Below are 25,413 nucleotides of genomic sequence, written 5' to 3'. Positions count from 1 at the left end.
TTCAAGGCACTATCTCACTTATAGAGGCCATTCCTCCTCATGCTAATTTGATTGCCTTTTGTGACTGTCTTGTACATAATTGGAAAGTTTACTCTGCAAATTATTTGAAGTCTGTGTTTTATTGTAATCTTCTGCATGTCGTTAAATAAAAAAAGAAAGAAAAAAAAAGAACTAGAAGCCAATCAGTTCATGTGCTAACAAGTATTAAGTTCATAACTGCGTTTCTTCTCCATTCACTGTCTTATCCCAGGCTGGGGCAGGTCGAGATGTAATGGGCTCAGAGAAAATGGGTTAAATGATGCTAGCCTTCAACTTCAGGACATCTAGTAGCAGAAAAAAGTACTGCAGGGGAAATCTCTGGATTGAAAGTGAACGTTGCTGCAAAATTTGGTTTTGTTGTTTCATCTTTTAATTTGTTATATTTAGCTGGAGCTTTGGCTTTAAACCTTCTGCTAAAATGTATTTACTGTAGGTGACTTATTGTCAACTGATTAAAAACGCATTGAAAGCACATAAAAAATGTGCCAAACGCAGTAAAAACACAAAATGGGAATTGAAAGCGGGAACCTATAGGAGCCTGTATGTATCCCTATAAAGCTGTTTCAGTCCCCCGGGGACTTACTCATGCAAGTCCCAACTTTAGAGGGGAAAGTCAAGCTTCAGTACATCTTCTCCCATTACTTATAGCTCAAAACTGGTCCTTTAGAGTGACAGGCCATCAGTGCATTCATTAATTAGGGGGGCTTGGGTATAACTTTGTCAGGACGGCTGTCCACCTTTCAGAATTTACATCACCTGTTTTGCAGGGAAGGTTTAGGTCAGTAGCAAAATGCAGGAACTGGCATTGCAGATCTCCTTTTGAAAATGCCAGCTTCACATGACGCATACTTGTCCTAGGTCTATGACTTAAAGTGGTAAACCCTCACATATACCCAGCGAAGACACTGGCCTCAGGTGATACACAGAGATGAAACCAATCCTCCTACATAAGTTGTACTGGTTTATCTATAGCCGTATTTCCTCTACATCCATTCAAAGTGCAGAATTTACATAGGATCTCTCAGCTCTGAAAAGAAGGGGGAGGACAGCTGATGTTACATCAGTGAGGAGAGGTCTGAGAGCTGATTGGAGGGAAGGGACACACCCCCTTCACACAGGAACAGAGCGGAGGCTGTCAATCAGCTGGAGGTCACTCCCTTGTCACCCTTTTTCTCTCGGTGTCAGGAAAATTAGTCAGGAGAGGAATAAAGTGGCAGACAGAAATTACACTTAATGCTCTTAAATGAGAAAAGTAGACAATATAGAAGGATATGCTTTGTTCATATTTCATATCTGAGGTTTACATTTACTTTAGAAACATGAAATCAGAAAATCAGTAGTTGCAGAAGGAGGTCAACAATGATCCTTTCAGCTTCTTTATCAGGATAGGTATACCCTAAAATCCATGTCTATCTTTTTATAAACTAAGCACAGATTTCTAGAAATAGGCCAATGTTCTTTGTGTCATTTTCAGCAACCTGTGAATCCATGTTTGTGGTTATGGAAGCCAATTGTGCTCCATCTTGGCAAAAGTCCATGGTTGCAATAACGTGTCCAAACAGAGCATTATCCGATATATAGTGTATTCAAACAGAGCATTATCAGATATATAGTGTATTCAAACAGATCATTATCCGATATATAGTGTATTCAAACAGAGCATTATCCGATATATAGTGTATTCAAACAGAGCATTATCCGATATATAGTGTATTCAAACAGAGCATTATCCGATATATAGTGTATTCAAACAGAGCATTATCCGATATATAGTGTATTCAAACAGAGCATTATCCGATATATAGTGTATTCAAACAGATCATTATCTGATATATAGTGTATTCAAACAGAACATTATCCGATATATAGTGTATTCAAACAGATCATTATCTGATATATAGTGTATTCAAACAGAGCATTATCCGATATATAGTGTATTCAAACAGAGCATTATCCGATATATAGTGTATTCTTTACCTACAGGGGGCCTATATGTTCTGGATGAGCTGCTCTGTTCACTAAAGACTGGAAAACGAAGCACAAACGTTTTGGGATTGATTTACAAAAGGCAAAATAGGCTGTTAATTTTGCAAGGAAATTTTGAATTTCCAAGGGAATTTTCCCTTAGCTTAATTTTGCAAAGAAATCACGTGTATGAAAAAATAACAAAACAATATTCTAGCTAGGACATGACTGGATAATGCAAATCAGCAGAGCTTCACCCTATTCACTTAGCTAAGGTAGCATTCCCTTGAAAACTGAGCAGCCTATTTGCCTTTAGTAAATGAACCTCACAATGTTTACATTTTGTTTTACCAGTCTTTAGTGAACAGAGTAGCTCATCCAGAACATATGGATTCAGCTCAGCCTTGGCTAGAACACATAAAGTGCAGTATGTTTCACATTTCCATAAACACAGAAAGACTTCAAAGGCACCTTGTGAGCAGAAATCATGTCTGGAAAGCAGCTCAGAAAGCCTTTGTACTCATGATTGGTTTCCATCAGGTAATGGAGATCTTTCCTTGGCTGAAAAACAAAAAAAAATATTGAAAATTTAGAAAATGTAATTTTTCTGCTATATAATACTGAAATGATTGCCACGTACACGGTCTGTATGAAACAAATACATAATATATACACACTATACACAACGCTAAGTACTTTTTGGGTAAACCGACCACTTCAAGAGACTGTACATTATTTTCTTCTAAAGGAAAGCAACTGTTGCAGATTTATACCCTGATCAAGTTTCAATATAATTAGGTAGTATGATAGAATTACATCTCCAAAAACTTTTGCTCAAAACTAGGGCTGTGGAAATTAAAGATTAATTCCTCAATTAATCGATTAATTGTTTTGATCGGTACTCACCTCTCCGCTGGCTTCAGGAGCCTTCAGGGTGTTCCGTCGGAGATCCGGTGACGTTGCGGACATCAACGTCACTGGACTCCTCCCCCCTTCCCCAAGTGCCTCCATCTGCTAATGAAGGGAAGGGGGGGGAGTCCGGTCACATCGAAGTTCTGATTGAACGTAACGCGTACGGGGAGGAGCTACGCATGACGTCACCAGCTGCTGCCCTACAGAACTAACACGATTGTCGGCTTTACATGCTGTGTTTTTATCATCTTTATGTGAGTAGTTTGTGTTTGAACACAAAAATGAAACCTTATACTTAAGCGGTGAGCACTGAGATCTTTTCTTTCTACTCATGACCTGGCATCCTTGCTGAGATCTAAGGAGACGTGAGAGAAGTTTATGGTTCGTGTTATCCCTGTTAATACCCGCTTGCATAACCACTTGTTTGCACAGGGGTCCATGCCATAAGGTGAGAGTGACTAGTTAAACCGGAGGAGGAGGGTTTGTCATGTTACCGTGGAAAAAAAAAACACTTGCGTCAGTGCTACAGTTTGAGTTTAAAACATATTTTTGTGAACTGTGAAGTTAAGTCATGGATTGTGGAAACTAACTAGTGTCGGGTGATTGTATATAGTGTACACCACATTTACCATTGACTAATGCAGAGATGCAATGCAGGGAGATCAGTTAAAGTAGTTGGATCTGTATGTGCGTTATAATTGATTGAAATTAGTCGATTAATCGATAAAAAAAAACGTTTAATCGAACACAAAAATTATAATCAGTAACAGCCCTACTCAAAACCTGTCACCTTAAAGGAAGACTATCACTTTTTTCTGCAAACATGCAATGGCAGTAGCCACATTTTAAGACCTCAGGCTCACCTTATGTAACGGTTATTTTCTGCTTTAACAATTTTATTGCTAAAAATAAAAATTATAATGGCAAATAATGATCATTCAAAGGACTCTTTCATATGTATAGCAGTGCATACCACCTTCTGAAAAGCTATCTGTGGGGGGATCGCTTTTAAGGGCCCCTTTACACTGCAGCTCATGTATTTTTACATTGCAGCACGTTTTAAATGCGTTGCATGCAGCGCATAAGCCATGAATAGCTGGCTGTTAAGGACTTCACTGGGGTCGGCTCCTTAACAACCAGCTATTCATTGGTTGTTAAGGACACCGGCAGGTAGTTGTTAGGGAGACGGAACCCGACAGCGTCCTCAAAAGCTTGTGATAATATGTTCCCCAAGGTCAGCATGCTCCAGTTCAGGAGCGATGCTACCAACGGGGTGGTATGGTTGTGGAAACAGCAGGGTGGAACAGTTGGGAGCATCCCAGAATCTGAGGGGCGGAGTCAGGGGAAGTCTGGACATAGATACTGGTGAGTACTAAGGGGACAAGAGGCTGTGCAGAGGGAGGCGGGGGAATTGTTTACATTCCGGCTGCTTGTTAAGGAAGCCGGCATGTGCTGGGTCCTTAACAATCAGCTATCCACTGGTTGTTAAGGGCGCCACTCCTTTTTTTTTTTTTTTTATCCAGAAAAAAACTTTAATTGGTTATAAATGCATATAGTCCAGGTATCCACAATCAGAATATACAGGTCAGTAAAATACAGATTCAAGTGTCCTGAAGACATAGCATTCATGTATACACTTACTCCCCCCCCCCCCCTATTGTGCATTCTCTCTCCCCCGCTATCCATCATCTACAACCTCGTACCACTGCTCAACCTGTCCACAATACAATGCGCTACATCCTGTCCATATAAACGGTAATTCGGCTTTAGTATTGCTGTTAGCCCAAATTAAGTCCCAAAGGGCGCTGCTCCTTAAAGAGGTTGTACCTATAGGTAAGCCTATAACAGGACTTACCTATAAGTACTGTAAATATCTCCTAAATGAGCGCCGTATTTTCAATAGTGAGTGCCGTGACCGACATGCGCGTGGGAGCGACGTTACCCGATTCCGGTCAGTCACAGAGCCAGAATCCGCAGCCCCGAGAGGCGAACATGGATGTGGCCTGCAATGGGGACAGTTCGGGCTTCATTTGCACTTAAGTGTCACATAATGTGCTAGCATGTGATGCATACTACCACATTATGCTTTTACTTTGCAGGGGGAAAAAAGGGAAGTAAAACCCATCAGGGTTTACCTTCCTCTTTAACAACCAGCAAAAATGCACCTAAAACACACCCTGGCTGCGTTTCTGGTCATTTTTTTTGTGGTTTCCATTTATGTCAACGGAAGATGCATCTTTGGTTTGCGTTTTAAAAGTGCACCAAAGATGTAGCATGCATGACTTTTCAAACTGCAGTGCAAACACAGCACAGTGACGTGAAAAATCTCATAGGCTTTAAAGGCAAATCATTTTTGATGGGCTTTCGTCCCGCTGCAAAAGCGCAGTAGTGAGAAAAGGCCTTAAGAAGGCTGGCAGGCGTTAAGGAGGCAATGCTGCTGTCTCCTGAATGTTTTTTTATGTCACTAATATAATACACTGCAACCGCAAACCGCGTGTTTGGCTCACGGTTGCATCGCGCTCCCATTGACCTCAACGGGCAAGTTGACAGTTGGTGTCACCTGTCAAACTCTGCAGGCTAAGTTAAAATCGCTGTGGCTGTGAAGCAAAGCATTGCAGCAGCATGTGTACTGCCCTGTCTGGCTGCAATGTTAAAATGTTGGTGGGCCCCTGGGGTAGGGGTTGCAAAACTGCTTAACCACCTGTTTTTAACCTCCCCCCCCCCCATGTAAAAAAGCCCTTAGTGAATGAATCACTATATCTAAATGAAAATGATTCCTGTTTTAGCTGTGGATGCTCATGTACTGAATCCTGCTGCCGTTTCTCCTGCAATGGTATTACAAAGCCAAAAAAAAACACCAGCGTCAAAACTTGGCAATACATCATAATGGCTGTTTGGAATTCAAATATATAAATCTCAGCTGACTCAACCTGCCACCATCCACATAAAACATCATTCTTGGGTGGACCTACCATTTTATATCAGCTATCGTATCACGTATCAAAACGCTAGAACGCTCCTTACCTCTTATTTGAATGAAGTGCCAGTGGCAAAACAGAAAGAAGACATAAATAAAACATAAAGTGGCTACAAATCTGCTAAGGCAAACATTATGAGTTTTGTGCGAATGACACATAAGACACCAAACAAACTTTAAGTTAATTATTGGTATTCATTTATATTTCTAAAGCCCCTTTCTCCCTTGGGACTCAAAGCAGTTCATCTGCTGTTGGGGCAGACGGTATGGCAGCCATCCTTGGCAAGCTCAGTAGAATATCATAGTAGTCCCCCTTTTTTTACGACAGCTTGATTAGTATTGTGATCTGTGACTGGCTACAGCTAATCACAATACAGGGTACGATGGCCCAGGTACCATGTGAGAGCGCCAGGGGAGCGCACCAGTGCACATGCTCACTGCGACGTAAAAATACGTCACGGCACATGCAGCTGCCGCCCGCTCACAGTACATTTACTGTGAGCGGGTCAGCAAGTGGTATTGTTTTATACCATTCATAAATTTTATTGGAATAAACTGTTTTTCTTGATGCAATTTTGCAATACCCCTAGTGTTCAATCTGATGCATGTAGACTATGACCATGATCAGTTTTATAATAAATACAATAAAATATGGACTTTTTATGGTATATAACGCTAATTGTTTTTGTGTGCTGTTTGTTGAATGTAACAAAGTATACAGTGCACCCAGAAAGTATTTGCAACGCTTCAATTTTTTACAGTCTTATTCTAAAATTTATTAAATTAATCATTTTCCTCAAAATTCTACAAACAATACCCAATAATGACAACATGAAAGAAGTTGGTTTGAAATCTTTCCAAATTAATTAAATAAAAAACAAAAACAAAAAAATCACATGTACATAAGTATTCACAGCTTTTGCTGTGACACTCAAAATTTAGCTCAGGTGCATCCTGTTTGCACTGATCATCCTTGAGATGTTTCTACAATTTAATTAGAGCCCATCTGTGATAAATTCAGTTGATTGGACATGATTTGGAAAGGCACACACCTGTCTATATAAGGTCCCACAGTTAACAGTGCATGTCAGAGCACAAACCAAGCCATGGAGTTCAAGGAATTGTCTGTAGACCTCTGAGACAGGGTTGGGTTCGAGGAACAGATCTGGGGAAGGGTACAGAAAAATGTCTGCAGCATTGAAGGTCCCAATGAGCACAGTGGCCTCCATCATCCATAAATGGAAGACGTTTAGAAATACCAGGACTCTTCCTAGAGCAGGCAGTCCGGCCAAACTGAGCAATCGGGGGAGGAGGGCCTTAGTCAGGGAGGTGACCAAGAACCCGATGGTCACTCTGACAGAGCTCCAGCATTTCTCTGTGGAGAACCTTCCAGAAGAACAACCATCTCTGCAGAACTCCACCAATCAGGCCTGTATGGTAGAGTGGCCAGACGTAAGCAACTCCTCAGTAAAAGAGGCACATGACAGCCTGCCTGGAGTTTGCCAAAAGGCACCTGAAGGTCTCCGACCATGAGAAACAAAATTCTCTGGTCTGATAAAACAAAGATTGAACTCTTTGGCCTGAATGGCAAGCGTCATGTCTAGAGAAAACCAGGCACCATTCATCACCTGGCCAATACCATCCCTACAGTGAAGCATGGTGGTGGCAGCATCATGCTATTAGGATGTTTTTCAGCATCAGAAACTGGGAGACTAGTCAGGATCGAGGGAAAGATTAATGCAGCAATGTAAAGAGACAGCCTAGATGAAAACATACTGCAGAGTACTATGCACCTCAGACTGGGGCCAAGGTTTTCTTCCAACAGGACAATGACACTAAGCACAAAGCCAAGATAACAAAAGAGTGGCTACGGGACAACTCTGTGAATGTCCTTGAGTGGCACTGCCAGAGCCCAGACTCTGGAGAGATCGGAAAATGGCTGTGCACTGACACTCCCCACCCAAACTGATGGAGCTTGAGAGGTCCTGCAAAGAAGAATAGCAGAAACTGCCCAAAAATAGGTGAATGAAGCTTGTTGTATTATACTCAAAGACTTGAGGCTGTAATTGGTGCCAAAGGTGCTTCAACAAAGTATTGAGCAAAGGCTTTGAATAATTGTGTACATGGGATTTCTTTTTATTTTTAATAAATTTGCAAAGATTTCAAACAAACTTCTTTCATATTGTTATTATGGGGTATTGTTTTTAGAATTTATAATAATAATGATTTTAATTCATTTTGGAATAAGGCTGTAACGACAAAATGTGGAAAAAGCAAATACTTTCTGGATGCACTGTATGTTGATCACACGCTCATTAGTAGTTGCAGGTAGAGCTGTCTGTTTTGTGAACTGCATTTTCATCTTCTCCTGAAAAAGCGAGCAGTGACTCGCGAAACGCGTGGGGTTTATGATGCCTATGTATTACTGTGTAGCAACAATTCCAATATATGTATGTGGTCTCTTAGTATACTGTATCTATGACTACTTGGCACCTCTGTTTATGTATCCCATATGTGAAGAATGTTATAACTTTTTAAATTTATAAACTATGTTTACTTTGTATACTACTATTGGCCTTTTTTGTGCTCACCTCATATAAAGTCCTACGGATGCTATTGTTTGTTGTTGCCTCTCTCTCATCATTGGCTCACTGACTTTGATTGACAGCAGTGGGAGCTAATGACATTCTGGAGTCTCAGCCAACGAGGAGGAGAGTCTCGTGCAACATCGCTGGATAGAGATGGGCTCAGGTAAATATTAGCGGGGCTGCTACAGACAGAAGGTTTTTATCTTAATGCATAGAATGCATTAAGATAAAAAAATACCTTCTCCCTTTACAATCACTTTAAGTTTGTTTGGTGTTGCATTTTGAAAAAACGCAACATTTAAAATGCAACTCCGGCACAGGTCAGCTGCTCGTTTTGTCTAGGGGTGAGGAGAAAGCTTATACTCACCTGATCATTTGTTTCATCAGAAAATGGTGCTCCCCCCGCAGTCCAGTGGTGGACTGTTCCTGATCTATAGAGCCTGCTCTGGGGTTGATAACATCAGGAACAGTCCACAACTCAAAACTGTGGGAGTGCGGGGGTGCTGGAAGAATCGGAACGTTAAGTAAGTATACTTCCCTTCTCCTCTCCACTAGACAAAAAAGAGCATTTAACCCATGCAGTGCAGGCACAGCTCCCCACTGCAAGGGAAAACTTTTTTTGCCCAGAGATGGGCTTTAAATTGAAAAAAAAAAACAAAAAAAAACAGAAACTTTTATTTCATTTGTAAATAACTTTGCAATGGTTTATCCAGGACAAGAAAACAAAAGGGTGAATCGCTCCAGCTGGTGTACTGAAGAAAACGCCCTCCTCAAAGTGGAAGCCAGGTACAGGCTCAGCAGAAGCAATATTGAAGAAATGGATTCTGGACAGCCGCACTCCGATAAAAGCCTTTATTGTAATGAACAGTCAACGTTCATGTAAGCAACAGAAGCAGGACAAACCACTGACGCGTTTCACAACATCACTGTTGCTTAGTCATGCTATGACTAAGCAACAATGATGTTGTGAAACGCGTCAGCTGTTTGTCCTGCTTCTGTTGTCACATGAACGTTGACCATTCATTACAATAAAGGCTTTTATCAGAGTGCGGCTGTCCAGAATCCATTTCTTGCAATGGTTTTTACTAGAATTATAATTTTTAGTGTCTTTACATGGGACAGCCGATAGAATAACTTTTATGCATTTTAACTACAGTAAGACTGATCGAAATAGATAAAAACGTTATTTTTTTTAATGTATTATTTTTAATGGATTGCAAAAAAATAAACACATTTTTGCAAGACAGTATTGTCAAAAGAAAGTTTTGTTTGTCCTAAAAAAAACAATATATGTATTACTTTGTCATCGCAAGTAATGACAAAGTCAAATTAATAGGCAGAAATGTAAAAATTGCTTTGGTCAACGTACAGGTATGAGAGCTGAAGTGGTTAAATTATTTTTTCTCACAAGGTACAATCGAGTTGTATCAAGCTGGCAGGTGAGCAAACATTCTGCAGTCCATGGAAAATCGGTGATCAACTTTAGTGGACCGTGAATTTGTGTATTTCGTTATGCAAAACAGATATGAATGCATGGTGGATACTGGGGGTGGGGGATAGAGGGCACACTCGTGGTCTACAGCAAAGATAGGAGAAGGGTTACCTCTGTATAGCATTATGCACAGTTTATTCTGTGTTTAGTGTTTGACTAGTGCTGAGATGAAAAGCTCAGAGATATTCAATTTAAATAAAAGGCTTGCATTCCACATTCCAATCCAGATAACATTTCAAATAAAAATGATTTCTATGCCATAAACTGCTGATTCAGCATGATCTACTCTTCAGATAAATACTGTATAAGGTCTGGTTTTACCTGCTCTTCCACCAAGGTGGCTATTGCTTCATATGTTTTCCCTGCTTCTGTGATTGCACTGTTTAACTCAGTTTCACCTATAAAACAAAAAATATCAGTAAAAAGATTGCTTATTTATGGAACAATGTTCCAGACAGGCAAACTAGTTCCCACAAACCTAAATAACAGCAAATCCAAATGCAAGAAAATGCTGTCAAGCTAAACATGTTTAAGTCCCCCCAAGGCTCCCAGAGTTCATGACAATCCCAGACCCAACTGTATGGAGCCCGAGAGGCATTAAATGCTTGAATGTTATTTGCAAAGAAGGTTCCTTTGTGACTTTTGATAGTTTGAAACAAAGATATGAATTTCTAAACTCCCTAATTTTCAGGTTCCTACAACTCCGCCATGACTACCATTCCCAGTTTGGTACTAGGCCACTTCAGCTGTTACAAGATGACCTGGAATCCCTGTTGCATGAAGTAGATTTGGAGAAGGCCTTGTTAGTGATTTATAAAGCTTTGTTGCCAATGGTTCCAATAAGGCTCAACCTACTGCAATAGAAATGGCGGGTGGAGGTGCTGGAATTGGATAGCGAGGACTTGGAGGGTGCCTGGGGAATACTCAATTGTTCAATTGGTTGCCACAAGGGATAGGTTGGTACAATTTAAAATTGTGCATATGGACGGCGTATCTTAGCCCTCAATGGCATCTAATTGCTAGCGATGTGGGGACGCACCTGCTGATTTTTTGCATGTCTTTTGGTCCTGCCCCCTTATTCCAGAGTTCTGAGCCTCTTTTGTTCAATATATTCATGTATATGTCTATATATATATATATATATATATATATATTCAATATATGTCTGCTGGGTTTAGTTAATCACCTAGCGTTTGCCGAGCGTCTAGGATCCTGCTAAGTTTACGCCTCCTCTATGGCAGGAAGGCAATTGTGTTAGTTTGGAAATCAGACAGGTGTCCTTCTTTAGACTGTTGGCAGAAACTGATCATTTTACTCTACTTTAAGGGTGCTTGTTTGCTATTGTTTCAGGGGTGGTGTGGTGCTGTGTGGTGGACCCAATTGGTCCTTCGCGCAACCTCATCCCTCCTCCCTCTCCACTTTTGCCTCCCGTGGGAAAGTTGATTTTACCAGTACCTACCTTGTTCCATATACCTGCCTCTAGCGCCATTATACTTACTTAACCAGTTTCACTATGATTATTGTTTTGGCTGCTATATGTCAATTTTTTTTACATGTAATATCTCTCTCTTGACTGTGAGGTATACCTGAGCGAATGTTGTTAGGCCCAGAGGCTCTGTTTTGTAATTTTTTTCATAAAACTTTAATTGACACAATTTATATATATATGTAAAAAAAGCATGTTTAAGTCTCAAGTATGGAAAACATTTACAGTACATTGGTACACAAATGACATACATTATTACAAAGAGGGGTACCTTGATAGCCACTGGAGCTGAAAACCAATGACAAATTCTGCAAAGCTCTTCCTATCTTCTGATATTCCTTAGGCAGTGCTATTTAGAAAAAAAAAAAAATCTAAATTAAACTTTATTTTATTATTGATCATTCATCTCCAGTAGAAAACCCCTATATCACAACACACAATTAACTAGAGCAAAGTGCTATTATGAATAAAAATATTGCATCAGCTATATACAGCGGGATAGGGATTTTCTCAACTCCCAGGACAAAATTGAGTTGGGATGAAATGAGAAATGCTTAGCCATTCACAGGAGGCCTTGTATTTCATCAATAAATACCGGGCTTCTTCTGTTTAGCTGAGGTGGAGGAGGTGGGCAGATGTCATCACAATCTTCCCTCAGCCAGTCAGATTAAGTCTTGTACAGTGCCTTGCGAAAGTATTCGGCCCCCTTGAACTTTTCAACCTTTTGCCACATTTCAGGCTTCAAACATAAAGATATAAAATTAAATTTTTTTGTGAAGAATCACCAACAAGTGGGACACAATTGTGAAGTGGAACGAAATCTATTGGATATTTTAAACTTTTTTAGCAAATAAAAAACTGAAAAGTTGTGCAGGCAAAATTATTTGGCCCCTTTACTTTCAGTGCAGCAAACTCACTCCAGAAGTTCAGTGAGGATCTCTGAATGATCCAATGTTGTCCTAAATGACTGATGGTAATAAATAGAATCCACCTGTGTGTAATCAAGTCTCTGTATAAATGCACCTGCTCTGTGATAGTCTCAGGGTTCTGTTGAAAGCGCAGAGAGCATCATGAACACCAAGGAACACACCAGGCAGGTCCGTAATACTGTTGTGGAGAAGATTAAAGCCGGATTTGGATACAAAAAGATTTCCCAAGCTTTAAACATCCCAAGGAGCACTGTGCAAGCGATCATTTTGAAATGGAAGGAGTATCAGACCACTGCAAATCTACCAAGACCTGGCCGTCCCTTTCAGCTCAGACAAGGAGAAGACTGATCAGAGATGCAGCCAAGAGGCCCATGATCACTCTGGATGAACTGCAGAGAACTACAGCTGAGGTGGGAGAGTCTGTCCATAGGACAACAATCAGTCGTACACTGCACAAATCTGGCCTTTATGGAAGAGTGGCAAGAAGAAAGCCATTTCTCAAAGATATCCATAAAAAGTCTCGTCTAAAGTTTGCCACAAGCCACCTGGGAGACACACCAAACATGTGGAAGAAGGTGCTCTGGTCAGATGAAACCAAAATTGAACTTTTTGCCCACAATGCAAAACGATATGTTTGGCGTAAAAGCAACACAGCTCATCACCCTCAACACACCATCCCCACTGTCAAACATGGTGGTGGCAGCATCATGGTTTGGGCCTGCTTTTCTTCAGCAGGGACAGGGAAGATGGTTAAAATTGAGGGGAAGATGGATGCAGCCAAATACAGGACCATTCTGGATGAAAACCTGTTGGAGTCTGCAAAAGACCTGAAACTGGGACGGAGATTTATCTTCCAACAGGACAATGATCCCAAACATACAGCAAAATCTACAAAGGAATGGTTCACAAATAAACGTATCCAGGTGTTAGAATGGCCAAGTCAAAGTCCAGACCTGAATCCAATCGAGAATCTGTGGAAAGAGCTGAAAACTGCTGTTCACAAACGCTCTCCATCCAACCTCACTGAGCTCGAGCTGTTTTGCAAGGAAGAATGGACAAGAATTTCAGTCTCTCGATGTGCAAAACTGATAGAGACATACCCCAAGAGACTTGCAGCTGTAATCGCAGCAAAAGGTGGCTCTACAAAGTATTAACGCAAGGGGGCCGAATAATTTTGCACGCCCCACTTTTCTTTTTTTTTTATTAGTTAAAAAAGTTTCAAAAATCCAATAGATTTCGTTCCACTTCACAATTGTGTCCCACTTGTTGGTGATTCTTCACAAAAAATAAAATTTTTATATCTTTATGTTTGAAGCCTGAAATGTGGCAAAAGGTTGAAAAGTTCAAGGGGGCCGAATACTTTCGCAAGGCACTGTATATAACTCTTCTCTAAAACTTTTCACCTTTTTCAAGTTCACCTTCGTTACCATATATTTTATTCACTTGCCATAGTATTATCATGAGTATAACCCTCTCAACCAGCTTGCATCGACTATAGGGTTAATTGCTATCTTGTCTGTCATTATATATTCACTCTCCTATTTAAGAGCAGTCCACTGCAGCATTGCCTATACCTGCACTTGAGAAAGGAGCACGCATGCCCGAACGAGGCTTGCGCAAGCTCAGAAACGCATTGTGCTCTCGTGTACCCCCCGGCTGACGTCACACGCTGTCTACAAGCCAGTCTGTGTCTCTGTGCATCACAGAACACAGCGGAGCTTCCCCTAGCGCGCTGTGGAGGAGGATTGATCCAGTAACAGCACCAGCGAAAGGGAACAGTGATTTGACTATCAAACCGAGGACAATAATAATTATGGATGTTAGTGAGACTTTTATTGATTGTATAAAATAAATGCACTTTTTACTGATTTGGCGCTCTTCTATATATTCTTTTATTGGTATCCTATTCATGAGATGACTTCACTCTAAAGAAGCAGCTGCCGCAGGTGATTGTGCACATACATCTCCTATCCTCTAAGAACAGCAAGCAACCTTTCTGGATTTTCAGCAAATTCCAAGTACTGTTTTCTCAGATAACTTTTTAAAAAAACATCTTGCTTTGATAAAAACTGTTTTGAATTTATTTTAATGAACAATACAGACTGAACTGAAAAGGACACACCAGTATCTTTTAAAGCGCTAGTATCTTGTGTTGTTTTTTATTATATGATGCTGTTCATTCACTAAGGTTCTCTAACAAACCTCTGAGGACTTCACAGAACAGCTGTAATTATACTGAGATTAAATTACACACAGGCAACTGGTTCCACTATGTAGCAACTGCCCAAGAGCCACCAGTCAGTTTTCTAGTACAGGTTAGCACACTTGGGGCTTTTTACATGGGTAGATCTGTCTGCTGATCCCTGCTGAGTGGATGACAGGTCTGTGTCTGCTCATGTGTGCTAACCTGTACTAGAAAACTGACTGGTGGCTCTTGGGCAGTTGCTACATACAACATCTCTTTCATATTATGTTACTTATACAGTTGAGGGCTTGGCTACCAGTATTTTCTATTAGGGTTGCACCAATACTGACTTTTTATCGGCAATATGCAGAGCAGAAACAGACACAGGCCGTCCGCCCTCCTCAATGGGCGGTCAGACCACCTGTCTATTTACATCCGACTGTCACCCGATCCTATCCACCAGATGGATGGGGGACGACTTCCCCATCTGTCTGTTTTTAGCAGATAGCGGGTGTAAACGGTCACATGTCCATTTACATCTGCCACTCCATAGATGGCAATGGATGGTCTGACCAGGTCCTCCTATAAAACTGACAGGTGGACCCGATTGGTCTGCTAGTGTGAAAGGGGCCTACTAGGGCCAGTCCATTAAACTTTACTATCTTGGTTAGAGGCGAAGCCGGAGTCAGACCCTTCTTTTAGGTCTTCCATTCTCTGACAGAATGATCTCCCTGTCGTAATTCTGGAAGTTTTTGGTGTTCCCACCAACCATTGTATGCTTCTCCTCTTGTTGCATTTTCCATAATAGAAACGTCATTTTAAAAAAGCCAACAGGTACAGTGAGAACCCCTCATAATGGTCATGGATGTGTGCAGACCCAAGAACTTCAGCACAAAGGAAAACATTTTAGGTCAATTATTTATCCACCAATTACCAAACAGTGAAATACCAACTAAGTAGACTAACCCTTTATGGCAACACTATACTGTTTTCTGTAGATACTTCCGTTTTTAGCTACAGTTTTTATATCAGGCCCAATGAGTTATCTAAAGGCCACACAGAAGAGAGGCTTGTCTAGAATAAAATGACAAATGTTATCAATTAAGAGTAACATACGCCCTGTGCATCGTTTCCAGTGCTCTTGGCCCACGTTGAGCAGATCCTTCACACCATCATCCATGGCTCTTGTGAACCTGCTGACTGCTTCACACTTCTGTTCTCTGTATGGTGGTGTAAAAACAGTAAATGACATCACTATTTCCATTTTTCATACAGAAAATGTTCAGCTTTTTTCATTAAAGAGGTATCATTGCACAATAATTGTACTTCTTCATCATTACCACACCAGTAATGCATACGTAATAAGATGGGCTAATTAGTATGAGGAAACATGGCATAGAGAAACAGTGCGTCATTTAAACCGTCCTACAGCTGTCAGATGCAGTTAGCTACCAACATAAAAGCTCCAGTTTGGGGACCTTTTAAAAAAGCAGAAAAGAGGCCTTGTTTAGGTTTTATATTTGTACATTTTCCGTGGTTTAAATGTCAGCCTTTTCGGCTGGGCCGCTTGTTACTGTGAAAGTAATATAAGAATGAACACTGCAAAGTATTTTAAGATGCAGAACGACTAGGATATGCAAGAGCACAGATCATGTACAAAGAGTAGAATCCAATAGCTACCAATGGTCAATTTACTGTACTGTATACGTTGCCAAAACATTCTTTTTTTTTTGTGTTGGGTAAAGTAGGAGAAGGTTCAAACCACTGTCAGTTTCTTTTTTGTTGTCTGTGTTACATTTAGGAAAATTCACTTCCTCTAACAGCGACACAACAAAAAATAGGAGATCTCTACAAAGCATGGGGGATTTCCCATTAGAGGTGTTTCCTCATCTCTTGTAGAATTTCTATTTAAAGGTGTTGTAAACAATCACATACACCCAGTGAATGGCCTCTGGATATACAGAGATTAACAAATCCTCCTACATAAGACGTACCTGTTTATCTACAGTTTTCACTTCTCTACATCCATCTAAGTCCAGAATTTATACAGCTTGTCTGAGAGTTCAGAAAAAGTAGATGGAGAGCTGAAGTTACACTTTGCAAAGCTCACTGAGGAGAGCACTGAGAGCTTATTGGAGGGAAGGTACACACGCCCCCCCCCCCCCCCCCTCCACACAGCTCACAGGAAATCAGCTGGAGATTCATCCTGTCACCTTTTTTCTCTTGGTGATTCATGCTGATAGCAGAGGAACGAAGCAGCAGGAAAAAGTGACATCTCGTGCTCTTAGGCTGGCCATACACAGTTTGAATTGGTGTTGAACCGACCAAGATTCAAAATATTAATGGAAAGGCTGAATGCACCAAGTTGGTCGATCGATCAACTTGGGTACAACCAGCCTGCCCAATTATCACAAGCTGCTAGAAAACGTATCCGTCTTCTCCCGGTGGGGACGGCTTCCCCCACCTGCCCCCGTCGGGAGAAGTCAATGGCTCAGCAGGAGGAATTCCCCTGTCAGTGCTGTCTGTGCTGAGGGAGGCATCATGCAAAATTCTTTCCTGCAACCCTATAACCAGCCTAAATTGAGAAATTGAGTATACAGTATAGAAGGATATTCTTTGTTCATGTCTGAGGTTTACAACCACTTTAAACAAAAACATGAAAGACAATCACAAAATTTTTTTAGGGGCTTGGCAGATGGCTCCAACGCCAACCAATGTCCCTGCAAAAGGCAAGCTTTAAGATTTGGTACTGAACTGAATAGTTAAATTCACATTTTATGGAGGGGGAAGGTGGTAGTGAGTATTCTGAATGGTATCTGCAGTGTTCAGTCTATGGCTATCTATTGTTTTCAGGGCTTTCCTGGTGCCCAGAATGGTTTTGTGGCTGTAGGCAGTGTCTGTACATACATGTGCTCTACTGCATCTAATGCAGTATAAAATACTTCTAACACAGCAAATCGTCCATGTTCCAGGCAACGATAGCACAAAAACTAGGTAAATTATCAAATTTTTTTAGACTGGGGTAAAGTATTAAAAGTGTAACTCCAGCCATTTTCCCGTGTTTTTAAATTAGACTTAGGTTGGCCAACGAAAAAAAAATGACTTGATTCCCCCAACCACACACATTCAAAGTGGATGGGGGAACCCTCCTGCTGTGCCATTATATTTTGACAGCATGGAGGACGTCTCTACCTCCAGAATACACTGATCATTGCTATCAAGCTGAAAAAGTCTTACAGGATGGTTATACAAAAGTCGATCAGTAGATTGACTTCTGTACAACCACGCTGTCCATACATGGATCACAATTCAGCCAGTCTCAAACAGCCAAATTTCAATCCACGTATGGCCAGCTTAAGATGGTTTTGGGTGTGTCAAACCCCTTTGCGCCATCACCTCCAGGCCCTTTAAGGGATTTCAAATGCCGGGAGGCGGGTTTATGATCATGTGAGCACCGTAATTGGCGGTCACATGTTCCGAAAGCTCCCGATCGCAGGAAGTGATCAGGAGCTGTTAGTCACCAGTAACTGTGTCGGGAGCTTGCTCTCGGTACAGCTGTGTCTGCAAACTGGTGCGCAAATATGCATCCTCTCAGCGCTAAGGCCCCCCCCCCCCCCCCCCGTTGAGAGGCCGTATATTTGTGTACCACTGGCAAATAGGAGTTAAAGAATAAGTTAACCTTTCGTAACATGTTACACCCATATTTAGGATTTAACATGTTACTATACAGCAGCTAACCTATCACCCTGAACCCACCCACACACCCCTGCAGAAATCTGCCAATGAATGAACTACAAGTCCCATCTTCTACCACAGCAAACAGCTTGTAGTTCTCATTGAACTATATATGAAGTGCATTTTAGTTCATTAAATCTTCCTGCACGTCGGAAACTGTGTACCTGTAAGGTGAACTTAGCCTTTAATGCTGTGTCCCCATCAAGATTTCACTGCACTTTCAATCCTCAAAGACACAATAGTAAATCTGCCTGCAAATCCCATCTTTATTGGCACTGGAACAAGTATCCCCACTGAATGAAATCCCCTCTACTTCTGTTCTGAAGACAACTATAAAGGTTTGGATATCTCCTCTCTTCCAGGGACAAAAATCTTCAGGACAAATAGTAGGGCTTCTTCTTCCCAATAGAGACAGACTGCAATAAAAACCTTCGTTATAAATCTATCCAGCATCAGACCCATATGTTTCCTACTTTAGTCAAAAGTGCGCAGCCCATGGTAATGTCAACAACCATTTGATGAAGACGTCAGCACCTTAAAAAAAAGGATCCTTTGTGGCCCCTGAAATGTCAGTGGTATTTATGGACTCTGCTTTTTGAATATGGTGCCTTCAATTTGACTTTATTAAAATTGTAAGGTGTATTGGCTGGCAGCCTTATTGAAAGCAAAAAAGACCTAACATAGGTTCCAAATCCTCTATACTCTATCCAAAACTAGAAAACCCGTCTGGAGTTATAATTTAAAGAGGAACTGCAGTCTGCTCTCATAATTTGTAATAAAAACATCTTTGCCACCATTCTGAAGCTTCCCTCCAACCACTGTTTTATATATACTGTGACTCTGTACTTGCCAAATATGCTGCAGAAATCTCCCTCCACTGAGTCTGGCTGCATCCATTTTAACTGTGGGCAGATGAAGCTGCTGCCTGTTCACTTTCTGGTTTAACACAGATACACAGAGGCACACTTCCAGCTCTGCAGCTCTCATTGGCCTTCTTATGACTCATCCCCCTCCCTTCCTGACAAACTCTTACGAGAGTGAGAGAGAGAGAACTGTGCATAATGTCATAAGCCTAGGCTTTTTATCAGGCAAGAAACAGGAAGTGGGCTGTATAAGGTATTTACTGGCATAAAAAAATATATTTGACTATCCAAAGTTATAACAACAAAGGCAGAAGATTTAATAGATGGAAAGTAGAAAAAAATAACTGAAGGTCTGCTTCAAACATGGTAAAACAAACCAGGCGGAAGGTTTTCGCTTTGTTTTTATACTTTAAGTATCTGAGCTTTGGTCCTGTTTGTTCCACAAGTCTCTAGACCGGTAAAGTGTTACTAAACCCACAAGAGTAAAATCAGTTTGTATATGCAGTAAATCATGTTTATTACACTCACTGTGGAACCTAAGGGGTGAATCCTCTACATTGTGCAAAAAGGCCGTTTGATCCTGTCTTCTCTGATCCTCCCCTTCTTCCGCAGTCCCCAATCCATCTTATGATAGTACAGAGCCTCAGTGGCACTCTGCACATGCTCAGTTTGATGTGTATTGCTAGAGAGGTTTATTTTTGCGGGAGGGTGCATGTGATTAGCAGAGGACCAATCAGCACTGACCACACAGAGGGTCAGGTGTCATGCAGCTTCATAGGAGAGTCAGATTTTTAACCAGTGCTCAACTGGACACGGATAGAAGTCACCAGACTGATATATACTGATGATGAGAAAAGGTATTTAGCAGTATATATTTACTAAAATAATTGCATTTCCATGTTCTGTGAACTGTGGCAGATCAGATATAGTGAATACAGGGTCCTGGGCTTAGTAACACTTTAACCACTTCTCACCCACCATATAGCAGAATGACAGCCAGGAAGTCATATGACGTTCGGCAGGATAAGCGGTGTAGCGCGGTGATCGGTCTCTGGTTGAGGTAAAGAGCCTATGATGTAGGCTCTTCACCACGTGATCAGCTGTGCCCAATCACAGCGTAAGCAGGCAGTGTGTATCTGCTTTTCCTCCACTCGCACTAACAGGCGCGAGGAGAGCCGATTAGCTGCTCTACTGACAGGGGGGTCTGTGCTGATTGATTATCAGTGCAGACCCCCCAGGATACCCACTCGTGCCCGCCAGAAATACCACCAGGTAAGCCCACTAGACCCCACCAGGGATGCCAATCAGTGCCCATTAGGGATGGCACTCTGTGCCCATCAATTATGCTTGCCAGTGCCCCCTGATCAGTGCTGCCTATAAGTGGCCTCCAGTGCCACCTATCAGTACCTATCAGTGCCACCTATCAGTACCCATCAGTGCTGCATATAAGTACCTAAATCAGTGCCCATCAGTGAAGGAGAAAGCGTACTTATTTACAAAGTTCTGTAAGAGAAACTAAGAAAAACTTTGTTTTTTTTTCAAAATTTTTGGTCTTTTTTTATTTGTAGCGCAAAAAAAAAAAACCCCAGTGGTGATCAAATACTACCAAAAGCAAGCTCTATTTGTGGGAAAAAATAATAAAAATTTTGTTTGGGTACAGCGACGCACGACCGTGCAATTGTCATTCAAAATGTGACAGCGCTGAAAGCTGACAATTGGTCTGGGCAGGAAGGTGTAATGAAGTGGTTAATAAAGGAACTCAGAGTTCGCACACAGGAGACTTGGTTTATGAGACGCTAGATACACTAAATGAGAAGATAAACAGGAAATTCAGAAATTCCCTTAAATAGCGCTATGTCCTGTGATAAATGTAGAACCATTTCCTGTCACCAAGGCCACTGAAACGAATATTTGAACAATATTTTTGAACACTATGAAAGCTTCCAATTAGTTATATAGTTGATAACGAGTTATATTTTAATATACATTATTATAAAAAGCCTTTTACTTTTTAATGGGCCCCTACACTTCACCAGACAGTAAGAAAAAGTATTAACATAATATTGCCTAACATACTTCTATCATATTGCCACTCATCACAAACCATCACATCTACCGAACACAGCTCTGCAGTTGCTCAATAAATGTAAACGCCTGATCGCAATTCTAGTTTAAATCAGGTAAATGCGTTAAATATACTGTACATCAAAACAAAGTCAAAGGGGTTTATTTACTAAAACTGGAGAGTATAAAATGTGGTGTAGCTGTGCATGGTCAGCTTCTAACTTCAGCTTGTTCAATTAAGCTTTGACCAAAAAAAAAAAAAAAAAAAAAAACCTGGAAGCTGATTGGTTTCCATGCAGAGCTGCACTAGATTATGCACTCTCCAGTTTTAGTAAATCAACCCCGAGACCCCGTTAACACTGGTGACGTTTTTTAAGGTGCTTTAGCAATAAAAATAGCGCATGTAAAGCGCCTGAAAAATGCCTCATCTACAATCCCAGTGTGAAAGCTGGGGGCTTTCACACTGGGGCGCTGCGCTGGCAGGACGTAGAAAAAAGTCCTGCAAGCAGCTTCTTTGAGGTGCTTTAGGAGCGGTGTATACAGCTCCCTTGCCCATTAAGATCAACGGGCAGAGACGCTGAACCGCCTGCAAAAGCACCGCAGTAGCGGCGCTTTGCAGGCACTTTTAACCCTTTATTTGGCCACTAGCAGGGGTTAAAAGCAGCACACTTTAAAATAAGGGTAAAGCCCTGCTAAAACGAACGCCCGTGCTTTCAGTGTGAAAGGGCACTAAGAATCCATTCACACCACAATGATCGCACGTAAATAAATGTGCGTTGACATGCTGCTTGGCGTTTTAACACAAGCTGCATTGTACCGTAATACTTTTCTTTACTTCACTAAGCTTTATTTGTAAAGGAAACTTCACCAGACCCTTTGGACGCTTGTGTTTATATGTGCTGTGGCACGCTTAGAATCATTTACATCCATTGAGCCTAAAAAGAAAAAAAAAAAGTAAGGACCGTTCCAGCAACACGGTGGTGTGAACTGCTCCTACTGAAATACATTATTTTTACAATGTCATGAATTGATAAACATATGGGTAAATAGACCCCTACAGTTTGTTTTCTTTAGAAAGCAGCTACAGCTTGAGTAGAAAAGCCTGGCCCCTGCCAGCATGCTGTAGAGAAGCACCCTTGCTCTCTGTGCCACTGTAACGGTTTCTTAGCAGAGGTTCAATACATCCCCTGCTGAATCAGAGCTTAAACTTTCTATTCTACAAAGCTCATGCTACAGGCTGACTGCAGAGATCTGGCTCATACTCCACGGGGGGGAGTGGCGGTGTGCTGGAAATCTGCAGAGAGACCACTGCTTCCTCTTCCACAATCGTTCTCTAGAGGAGACAGGGGATTGGCTATTTTACTATGGATGTGACTTCTTTCCAAAGAAAAAGAACTGTTAGACTTGCTCACCCTTTTTGTAGTACTCTGAAGCACTTACCTGTGTCCTCTCTTGATCCAGCGCTGTCCTGTTTGCAGCAGCTCTTTTCCTCTCTTCCTGTATTCACAGGTGGCTCTAATGGCAGTGGGAGCCACTGGCTCCTACTGCTGTAAATTAATTCCTGTGAGGGCAGAGTGGGGGAAAGGGCTGAGCGGTGCTCTGTGTGTCTATGGATACACACAGCCTGGCTTGGGAGTGTGCCCACATGAGTGCCTCCATAGCAAGTGGCTTGCTATAGGCACACTTGGAGATGAAGAGTAGCAGAAAGCTCCGATGGGGACTGCAGAAGAAAAGGTTCAGGGCTGCTCTGTGCAAAACCATTGCCCAGGGCAGGTAAGTATACCATCTTTTTTTTTTTCCCCATTTCATTTTATCTAAAAAAAAAAAAGGTTTACAAGTGCTTTAACGTATAAGGCTGCAGAGAAAACAAAGGTTTAACTACATCTTAAAGTGATTGCAAACCCTCACATATACTCAGTGAAGTGACTGGCCCCAGGTGATACCCATAGATGAAAAAAATTCTCCTACATATGTTTTAACTGTTTATCTACAGCCGTTTTTCCCCTACATCCATTCAAAGTGAAGAAGTTACACAGGATCTATCAGTTCTGAAAAGCAAGGGGCAGAGAGCTGAAGTTACATCAGTGAGAGCTGAGAGCTGATTGGAGTAGGAGGGGACACACCCCCTTCACACAGCACACAGGTGTGGCACATGCTGATGGCAGAAGAACGAGGAAGCAGACAGAAATGGTACTTAGTACCCTGGATTGAGACACACTATAGAGGGATAGGCTTTGTTCATATTTCATGTCTGAGGTTTACAGCTACTTTAAGCTTTGCTGTAAAATAGCTGAATCCATAATTGCATGTATTCACGTTACAAAGATATACTGTATATAGAAATGTAACAGGTAAAGTTAGGGGAGCTGCACCTTTATATTACATGCAAAATCTACCCTACGCTGATCTGCAGCTACTTAAAGCGGAGCTCCAGGCTACTTCATAAAAAGTTAAAAGTCAGCAGCCACAAATACTGCAGCTTCTGTCTTTTCATATTAGTACACTTACGTGTCCAGGAAGCCAGCAGTCTCTTCACCCGGGCTGATTCTTCAATCAGCTCTTGGGTGCTGCCGCCGCCTTTTGTTGTATAGGAAACCATCGAAGAAGCCTTACGGCTTCACAGCTGGTTCCCTACTGCGCATGCACGAAACGTGCTGTGCCTTGTGAATGGCCTGGCAGTGGAAGATGCCAAATGTAGCAGGGGGTGGGGGGGTGGGTCTGCTTTAATTACTTCCAATGGAGAACCACAAACTCCTCTAGTGATTTTGTCCTGTCTCACAAACATTTGTTCAAGACAGGCCACACCTGTACACTCCGTACACATAGGCTTGGATGATCCCTATAGCTTATAGGGACATAGTGTGCAAGCATGGCCATTGCCAAACAGATTCCCAATGAAAGCTACACCAGAAGAAACCCCATTGCTCTGGACCAGAGGTAAATAAGCAACTGTAGAAGGGGCAGGGGGTGGTCAATGCAGTGTAGGGGGCAGGCATGCAAGTGGATTTACAGTGAGGAAAAAAAGTATTTGATTCTCTGCTGATACATTTGCCCACTGACAAAGAAATGGTCAAATTTATCCAGAAAAACACATTTCAAAAAAGTTATACATTGATTTGCATTTTAATGAGTGCAATAAGTATTTGATCCCCTATCAATCTGCAAGATTTCTGGCTTCCAGGTGTCTTCTATACAGGCAATGAGCCAAGATTAGGAGCACTCTCTTAAAGGGAGTGCTCCTAATCTCAGCTTGTTACCAATATAAAGTATAGAAGACACCTGTCCAGAGAAGCAATCAATCAATTTGTTTCCAAACGCTCTACCATGGCCAAGACCCGGGGATTTTCCTTTGCGGTTATGGCCTCTTACTGTGAGATTAACCGTGTGTCATAGAAGTCAGCTGTACACTATCCATATATGATTACCATTCATGTATAGTAAATGTGATATTCCGTCTATTGTCAGACAGTTTTTATCAATAAAAATTGTACTTTTTAGTATACTTCTTTATGCATCTTTCTGGTTTGCAACCTATGCCTATAAAGTCCCAGGGGACATCTCCTTTGTTTTTCTTTCTCTATTTAGGGATGTGGCTATAGGTTCCAGTCATTGACTATACATTTGGCTTTTTCCTAAACAACGTTCATGACCAAGACCAAAGAGCTTTCCAAGGATGTCAGGGACACGACTGTAGACCTACACAAGGCTGGATTCACACAAGGCTGGAATGGGCTACAAGGCCATCACCAATCAGCTCGGTGAGAGGGTGACAACAGTTGGTGCGATAATTCACAAATGGAAGAAACACCACTGTCAATCTCGCGCCATGCAAGATCTCACCTTGTGGAGTTTCAATGATCATGAGAACGGTGAGGAATCAGCCCAGAACTACATGGGAGAATCTTGTCAATGATCTCAAGGCAGCTGGAACCATAGTCACCAAGAAAACAAGTCGTAACACACTATGCCATGAAGGACTGAAATCCTTCAGCGCCCACAAAGTCCCCCTGCTCAAGAAAGCACATGTACAGGCCTGTCTGGAGATTGCTAATGAGCATCTGAATGATTTAGTGGAGAACTGGGTGAAAGCGTTGTGGTCAGATAAAACCAAAATTGAGCTCTTTGGCATAAACTCAACTTGCTGTGTTTGGAGGAGGAGGAATGCTGCTTATGAGCCA

General features: G+C 41.6%; 1 protein-coding gene across 1 annotated transcript in view; it reads right to left on the bottom strand.

The window, feature by feature from the left end:
• The window catches only part of SNX9 (sorting nexin 9), a 194,600-nt gene that overhangs the window by 14,096 nt on the left and 155,091 nt on the right, over positions 1 to 25,413 (bottom strand). Inside the window, exons 12-15 of the mRNA XM_077486269.1 lie at positions 15,690 to 15,793; positions 11,731 to 11,808; positions 10,295 to 10,371; positions 2,476 to 2,565 (exon numbers count right to left, since the gene is read on the bottom strand). Coding sequence (XP_077342395.1) covers positions 2,476 to 2,565; positions 10,295 to 10,371; positions 11,731 to 11,808; positions 15,690 to 15,793 — 349 coding nt within the window. The remainder of the gene's footprint in view (positions 1 to 2,475; positions 2,566 to 10,294; positions 10,372 to 11,730; positions 11,809 to 15,689; positions 15,794 to 25,413) is intronic.

Source organism: Lithobates pipiens, unplaced genomic scaffold, assembly GCF_037356315.1.
Source record: "Lithobates pipiens isolate NorthernLeopardFrog02 unplaced genomic scaffold, aLitPip1_a1.2 Scaffold_18, whole genome shotgun sequence".
Lineage (NCBI taxonomy): Eukaryota > Metazoa > Chordata > Amphibia > Anura > Ranidae > Lithobates > Lithobates pipiens.
This window is presented reverse-complemented; position numbering and strand designations above follow the sequence as displayed.